The sequence below is a fragment of the Diabrotica undecimpunctata genome, chromosome 6, assembly GCF_040954645.1.
Source record: "Diabrotica undecimpunctata isolate CICGRU chromosome 6, icDiaUnde3, whole genome shotgun sequence".
In the NCBI taxonomy this organism is placed as follows: Eukaryota; Metazoa; Arthropoda; class Insecta; order Coleoptera; family Chrysomelidae; genus Diabrotica; species Diabrotica undecimpunctata.
Window position 1 is genome coordinate 22950163 of NC_092808.1, and position 8852 is coordinate 22959014.

Sequence of the window (8852 nt, forward strand, 5' to 3'; positions counted from 1 at the left end):
ATTTACGTATTACAGTTTACAGTAGCAGTGTTGCCAACTTGAATGATTTGAAATACTATATTATTTATCTATGGATTTGAATGAACATTTGAAAAAAAAATCTGAGCAACAACAAACCCGACTCATGTACTAAACATTTATTTAACCGGCAATGTCACTATTTTAAGAATATACCTACTTTATATTTGTTTTATATGGACTGTTTTTATGGCTTCGCTGCGAGGCGATTCGCCAGTTATATGGACTGGGCTTTAATATACATACACACCATAGAACCCCATAGAACACATATTAAATAAGCACGCTTTATAGGTGTTCTGTAATGAACAATAATATAAATATTTAGAAATTAAACGTCAGATATGTGTCAAATATATTGTATGAAAACCAAAAACAAAAAAAATTATCTCTTGTAAAAAATGTGAACATGATGATGAATCATCAATCATCTATTTATCACTCAGATGCTGTTTATAATATCCGTTTCTCGTTATGTTATTGTTATTGTACCATCTGCATTGTCTACGCATGATCGACTGACCTATTAAAAGTTATTTGTTTTTTTATAATATATAAATATGTAATTGCTGTGATATCAAGTGAAACCAACACCAATTGTTGCATCTTAATTGTGATATGTAAATATACTAAAACAAATGTGATCTAGCAGGTAATGAAACATTGAATAAATACCATTTTTTTGAATTTCTTATGCATTCAAAATTATAATTGTAATTATGTTACCATTCATCACCATTTTGTTCTTTAATATACATACTAGAGAGTATTTGAAGAGAATATAGAAATGTCTGAATATATATATTTTTTAAGAATTTAATAGAGGTTCATTTGAAACACTATGGATTTTGAATTACTGATTTAACCTAATCAAGAGGTGTAATTTCTATAACATGTTTCCAAATACTATCTACCCTTTCAAATGAAGGTGTTTAGGGTATATAATCAATCTGTCTTCAAACATGTCAGTGAGTAGGTTTTTTGTGGAGACCCTCTGTTTATCACACCTGTTTTTCCAGAAATATCAATGAATAGGTTGGTAATGAGCTATAACTATTTTACCATTTTCATTAGTCTTTCCTTTTCTGATTAGATGTAAGAAGAGAACAATTTTCTTTTAGTTCTGTATCATTGCAAATTACCTATTTTACAATGTTATGTTAAATCACTTCCCATTCCTAGTGATTGATACACGCTCAATTGATTTCCTTGGATATTTTAGAATTGATTCTAGTTGTATATAGTTTCCATATTCTATCATTACTTCTTTCCTAATGTTTGTTTTCGTTTAGTTTTAATGATCTCTGTATGATGTTTCTATCATTACTACATATGTTTGGACATATCTAGTGTACACAGTGCTGTAGATGTTAGTTACAAAGGATTGTAACTATAACATTTACAAATTTAGTAACTATTGGGTAATTTGTAAACTGTCGAAATTTTAGTCAAACTATATTTGGCAATACATATTTCAAATTAAAGCAGAGATGAAGGCATTTGCACATTTGAAGTTCTAAAATTTTATAATGTTGTGTAAAGAAAAAAGTGAGTTAGTCTCATAAAATTAGAGCTTACTTAAGATTATTAAGGTAGGTGTATTTTGTTTTTAGTGGACATCAATAGCTACTTGATTTGCATCAGTTGAATATTATTACTTAATATTTGAGCATTATGACATAGTGATATTTGATATTACTCTAAGTCTAATACTGTAATAAACAAATCTATATTAAGTATTTCAGAATTCATATAATAATTGTTTAATAAGAAACAGCAATCTACAATGCTGAGGTTGGTACTTGGTATAAATGATTTCACCCCCCCCATCTTTAATTTCTGAATAAGCACTATGCATATTATATTTTTTACATTCAGGAAATGAAATCCAACCCTCCCATGATCAGAATTACTATATTTATCGCATAAATTGTTTACTGTTCTATATACAATTTTGCTATATTTGTCCTGTTTTAACAAGTTATTAGCACATACTATAAAATTGATTACTTTAAATTTTTCCATAGCGCACATATTTATTATTATTTTCCATAATATATACTATATTTAGAAAGGATTCTAAATATCTACAAAACGAAACATGCTAGGCATGTACTACCTCATACCAATAGATAAGTTGTAATATTATCTACAAAATACAATATTAATATACAGGGTGTCCCATTAAAAAAATTAAAAGATTTTGTATTTGAAAATAGTGATCCCATTGTATATTGTATTTCTAGATGTCAAAGATATTAAATTATTTAAAAATGTCACTACACTAGAAAAACTTTGGCATGGTATTTACATTTTTATTGTCTTGGAAACCCAATCCAAAGCACTTTAAACATTACAATTTTTCACAATAAATGTGTAAATATTTCGAAAATTATTAACTTAAGACCTATAAAACCTTATACAAATACTTCATATTTTAAAAAATTATTAATTAAAAGATGGTTTAAAGGGTGATGCATTATAAAAACACAACTTTGGTTCATTCTGTTATTCTGACTGACACTGTACAATCGAAAATAATTTTAAATTATAGAAATCTTTGATATACATCAGTTTTATTATAAGCATTTTTAAAAATTCATTCTCATAGTCAATGAATTTCTGTTTTAAAGTGAAACAAAATATTTTTTTCCTTTAGATCTAGAATTGATAGCATTACACATGCCTGTGCCATTGTATTTCATGACATAAATAGCACAATAAAAATATTTACAAAATAAGGTGATACATTAAGGTGATAGTGTATTGTGGCTAAACGGTAAAAATATGACAATTCTGTCTGTTCAGTGATAGGTGGATTAATTAAGAGTATAAGAAAAAAGGCAAGAACAAGATGAATAAACTCACTCAAGCTACTAAAGATCTTATAAACAAGAGGATTGAAAGACAAATACACAGATAATTTTATAACACTTAGACAGTTAAACAAAGATATCTCAAAATCCATTCGAAAAGATGTCAGAAATTACAACACTGAATACATAACTCAAGCCATTGATAAAAATAAAAGTTTAAAGTTTCTGCATCGACAAATGACTGAAGGATCGAAAAATATTTGTAAACTTGTAAATAAAAAAGGAGAAACTACAATAAATAAGGAAGATATTGTATAAGCGAGAAGAACTTCCAGATCCTGATGAAAATCAAATACCAAAAGTTCAAAATGTAGGCTCAGAAGACATCCCAGATATCACAACAGAGGAAATAAAATCAGCTCTCTCGGAGATGAAAAACAATAAATCACCTGAAGAAGATGGGATAGTCATTGAACAAATCAAAGAAGGAGGAGGAACGTTAGTAAATGTGTTGAAAAAGATGTTCAATACTTGTTTGACAAGAGGCATAACCCCTCCCAGTGGCATAATGCAATAATAACCATAATGCACAAAAAAGGTGACATTTCAGACCTAAAGAACTACAGACCTATTAGCTTGCTCTCCTATACATACAAACTGTTCATGAAGATAACAACAAAACAGCTTGTGAACAAACTGGATACTTACCAACCTTGTGAACAGACTGGGTTCCGCTCCAGATACGGAACAAATGATCATCTACAAGTTATAAAAACGCTAATAGAAAAGTGTACAGAGTATAATAAGCCCATGTTTCTTATATTCGTAGATTATGAAAAGGCGTTTGATACTATAGATCATCATAAAATGCTTCGAGCATTGGCTGACTGCCGCATTGACTACAGATATACACCTTGATTAAAAGTATTTACGAAACTGGTACAGCTTGTGTCTGCCTTCATGAAGATACCAAGAAGTTTCGAATAGAACATGGAATTAGGCAGGGTGATACTATCTCCCCTAAATTTTTTACAGCTGTTCTTGAATATATGTTCAAGCAAATGGAACCAGAGGATAACATGAGAATTAATATAAATGGGGAAGATCTGAACCACCCAAGATTTGCCAATGACATCGTTTTAATATCTGATAGAGTTGATAAAGCTACAAAAATGCTGCACACGCTCTATAAAGTGTCACAATTGGTCTTAAAATTAACACCTCAAAAACAAAATTTATGACCAACCTTGTAGTCAGCAGTAAAATTCTGATTGAGAGCCATAGCATCGACCAATAGCTTACAAATATCTAGGGCATGAGATTCGCTTAGGCCGAGATAATCAGACAACTGAAATACAAAGAAGGATAGGTCTCACATGGGCTGCCTTTAGTAGATTGAATAACATTTTCAAGTCTATTATTCCAGTTTGTTTAAAAAGAAAGGTTTTTAACCAGTGCGTTTTATCGGTTCTTACATATGGTGCAGAAACACTGACTCTGACGAAAAGAACAATAGATAAAATAAGAGTTACCCAACGCGCTATGGAAAGATCAATATTAGGTATTACCATCAGAGATAAAGTACCAAACCTAGAAATAAGAAGAAGAACTGGAGTCACAGATGCAGTTGAAAAAATAGCCATAGCTAAATGGGCTTGGGCCGGACATGTTGCCAGATTAACGGATGATAGATGGACCAGAAAGATTCTGGAATGGCGACCAAGGCAAGAGGCATATCGAAGTAGAGGACGACCACCGACTAGATGGACGGATGATATCAAGCGCATCACCACGAACTGGATGCAAGAAGCACAAGATAGGAATAGGTGGAAAATTTTACGGGAGGCCTACGTTCAGCAGTGGACAAATATAGGCTAATTGATGATGATGATGATATTTTGAGAGTATTTATAAATATACAGGTGGCTCATCAAAATTACAATAATTCATGAATATAATATACTTACATAAACCAACTAAGAAAAATAAAGATTGTAATAAACACTGAAAAGGCAAATCAATGGTAACAGCAGCTTCAAAAAATCAATATAGAGTTGTCACAGAAGGCAAAGAATTATATTAAGAAAGAGAAGAGAATTATATTATACAATTAAAACTATCCACATTCATGAACAACAATATCGAATATTTTGGAATTTTCCGTTTTTTTTGTTTTGAAAATAAATTTTGGTCAATCAAGTCGTTTATTGTGAAAAATAGTTTATTTTAACAATGTTTGTTTAATGAACAATTTTAAATTTCTATTCGGGGAAAATTGCCAAAAAAATATTGCTTAATGTTAGGTAAATAAGGTTATTTTACTCAAAACTAAATGCTAATTTAAATTGCTTAAACAAGTCTTTTTAACTGAAACAAGTGCATGATCAGTAACAAGTGTACTCGGCTTGCTTTTGGACATATCCTTGGGGAATTGCATTTTATTTATTATGTGGAGCAAGCCGAAGCTGATGTATCATATTTGGAACAGGATTTCTTTGTCGTATGCGTCGTTTTAGCTGATCCCACATGGGCTCTATAGGATTTAAATCTGGGCTAAATGGTGGCCAATCCAATCTTTGAGAATTTGGACCTCATCTAGATAATTACTATTGCAGCGCCATGTGGCAGAGGATTATTGTGCATTAACATATCCAATGTAAAATGTAACCAATATATGGCAAAACATAATCTTGCAGGATGTTTTTTTGAATGTAAGAGTCACCAGTGTACCATTCATTTACTTCCACAAGTGCGGTACGTTCCTCCCATCTAATACCTTCCCAAAATATTATGCCAAGATCTCCAAAACTAATGGTCTGGGCGAGATTGCAGTTGGCGAATAGTTCTCCAACCCTTCTGAAGACCTAGTTTCCATCATCTAGCTTCCATAATATAATTCTGGTCTCATCAGTGAAAAGAACATTTTTCTAGTTGTCGATATTCCACTGACTATGTGTTCTTGCAAATTCTAAATGACGAGCTTTATGATTTTGCAGAAGATGTGGAACTTTGGCAGATCATCTAGGCTTTAAGTTTGTTTCTCTGTCCAACTGTTTTTAAACTACCATTAACTTTTCTAAGATTTACTAGCTCATTTCTGAGGTTCATAGATGTCAATGAGCGATTTCGTGTAGAATTAAGAACTAAAAAATGGTCATCAATTGCGGTTGTACACCTTAGACATCCTTGACCAGGCCTTCAGACAAAATTTCCTATCTTGTGGTACCTTTTTAAAATATTCGAAACTGTAGATTGACTTAAATAAATAAATTAAAAATAAATAAAGTTTAACCTAGATTACATTCCCAAAATATAAAAATAACTATAGAGGACAACTTGTGTAATATTGTAGGGTCAATATTCAAGTGTTTCAAATTTCTTACCTTAGTACTGATATTTAATTTGTACTAATATTTTCCTGTTTTTTTTTTTCAGAATGGAAGAAATCTCAAAGCTTATAGAGAAAATAACGAGACCAGACAGTAGTAACCAAAACAAACATATCAACCTGTTGTACAAAAAAATCAGCGAATATAAACCCATAGATAAACATGACACGGGCTGCCTGTTTGAGTACATCTTACCAAAAATATACGACCTATACCAAAAGGACATAATCAAAAGAGATGTTTTATATTTGTCTCTAATAGGAGCCCACAATGTTGACGTCTTGCAAATATTTCTTAAGTATCATGAAGCAACCTTGAACGTCAATCTAGAAAATGCCACACGGTTGTATGATTACTGTGTTTGTAAAAAGAAGCACTGGTTTAATGAGATTCTAACAACAGATAATATATTTATTACGAATCAGAAAATATTGAACAAAATTTTAACCCTGCAGATAATAGGTATTACCAATTCCAATAAATTTGATACTCAACATGTTAAACGACTACTGGAGAATATCGACAAAAAGGACATTCATCCGTTTTGGAAAAAGTATTTTATTGTTACTGAGTATTTCCTCAAGATCATGGATTATGTTAAAACCAACATAAGTTCCTTGAATGCACACGACATTTTTTGCCACATAAACGAAAATGCCGCACTTGAGACATTTTCCAATTATTTACCACTTAAAAGTTCAAATCTTGAACAAGCTCGTCAACTGATCATCCAGGAAGAAAATATTTTCGAAATAAAGAATCATCATTCTACACAATTTGAGGCCTTTATAATTTTAAGAAACCTATTCAATTGCATTACAAGAATACCAAATATTAACATTAGTGACGAAGTTAACGATATCAAGGAACGGTTATTGAATATTGCAGATTTTGCTTTGCAGCTAGAACTTCTAGAAATCATATTTGTCACTATATTCCTGGAAAAAAATCATCTTTCGAACAAAGTTGATGATTGCAAAATGGTTTGTGAAGAAAAAGAAGTTAGGCTTCTACTTTTTTTGGTAAAAGAAGTTCTAGATGAGGTTAAATTAAATAATACACCATCAAAAGGATCTGTCGAATATGCGAAACTATCCCAGTTAAATAAGGTTGTTGCCGATACGATATGGAGAATGGAGCTTATAGGTGATATAAAGGGTACTTCCAAATGTGAAAAGAATCTTCTGAAATATATGCTTTCTTCGCCCGAATCTCTTATACAGATGTGTTTAGCTAGAAGTGACTTTGAGAGAGCATTTCAAGTTATTAAGGTAAGGTACCACTAACTGTTCAACCATTAATTCATTTTTACGGTTAGATCGTATTACTTTAAATCGCAGAATTAACTGGACATTTCCACCACTAACCAGTGATTACGTTTCATCCGTACCACCCAGTCGGTTATTGTTCTTTTGGCGGTGCTTCTTGCTGTGTTAACGAAAGATTCTGAGTCTTAATGAATATTTTGGTCCTTCCCTGGCAAGTAGATCTGCTTTTTCGTTTCCTTTAATACCAGTATGTCCAGGCACCCAACGTAAACTTATTCTGTTACTTTTTCCGATCCAAATCAGATTCTGAAAACAGTTCCAACTAACTTGGGAGTCAATTCGGTGATTCGATCTTTCACGTATGGTTTGAACTATTGACTTTTCGTATATTTTAAAAATATGTTGAAGTTAAGTAATAACAGTAAAGACTGAAATTATAATACTATACGAAGAAATGTTTGTATCTTTTCAAAAATTTTTGTAACGTTACCCTAAACACAATTGGTGCGTTAGCGCACCACTGGCTAAATATGTATTTTTATTACAATCTCATAAAAGACCAGTGTCGACTGTTCATCACCACTCTCAGTATTTTGGATTTGAACTTAAAGGGTCTAAAAGTATTGGAATGTTGTGTTTTTGTTAAACCGTATTCATTTTACAAATTCCCAATTGTCAATAGAATCACGTGAAATCCAAACAGGGTCTTACTGATGTGTATCATATGATTTTTTAAAATATTTACTTTTGAAACTGTTAGTGTAAGAATTTCTTGAAATTTAATCCTTATATCACAATTAAACTACACTCTAAAAAATAACACGACCAGTAAATAACTTAACAATAACTATAACATAAATATAACACAATAATATTAACTTCAAAATCAACACGATACAATTTGAATTTAAAATGCTGGCAAGTTTGGATCTGTAACATGAGAATCTGTCTGGCTTAAGGTAATAAATTATATTTAATAGGCGGCGAATATCAACACGTGCTCATGTTTACAGATGGGAATTTGCTAAATGAATGTACTTTAGTCTTGTTAGAAACGCCGTTGAGTTTATATGTTTGTTAGTTGGTTATAATAATTTTTCTATTCTTATTATAATCATGCCCAAATTTCTTACACAACAACTTGAAGCTGCTTTAGGGGAGGTAGTTGATGAGCTGGAAAATGATGGTACGTATTTTTATTTTACATTGGCTTGATATGCATACTACAGTGTATGTAATTTTGAGGTGAAATAGATATTGTTTATATTCTGCCAGACGTGAATGAATTATCTGATGACTAAGATATTCCAGACTCAGAGGGAATTGGAAATGAATTTACGAACCACAGTAAAGATATTGCC

The 8852-nt window shown here is 31.4% G+C and overlaps 1 protein-coding gene across 2 annotated transcripts in view; it reads left to right on the forward strand.

The window, feature by feature from the left end:
- Positions 1-328: 328 nt before the first annotated feature.
- Sptz (zinc finger FYVE-type containing 26 spastizin) overlaps positions 329-8852 on the forward strand; it is a 56585-nt gene continuing 48061 nt past the window's right edge. The window contains exons 1-2 of one of the 2 annotated variants that reach the window (XM_072534441.1): positions 329-670; positions 6270-7494. In XM_072534441.1, the coding sequence (XP_072390542.1) occupies positions 6271-7494 (1224 nt within the window). In that variant the 5' untranslated portion in view covers positions 329-670; position 6270. The remainder of the gene's footprint in view (positions 671-6269; positions 7495-8852) is intronic. The other variant, XM_072534442.1, reaches the window with a different exon arrangement.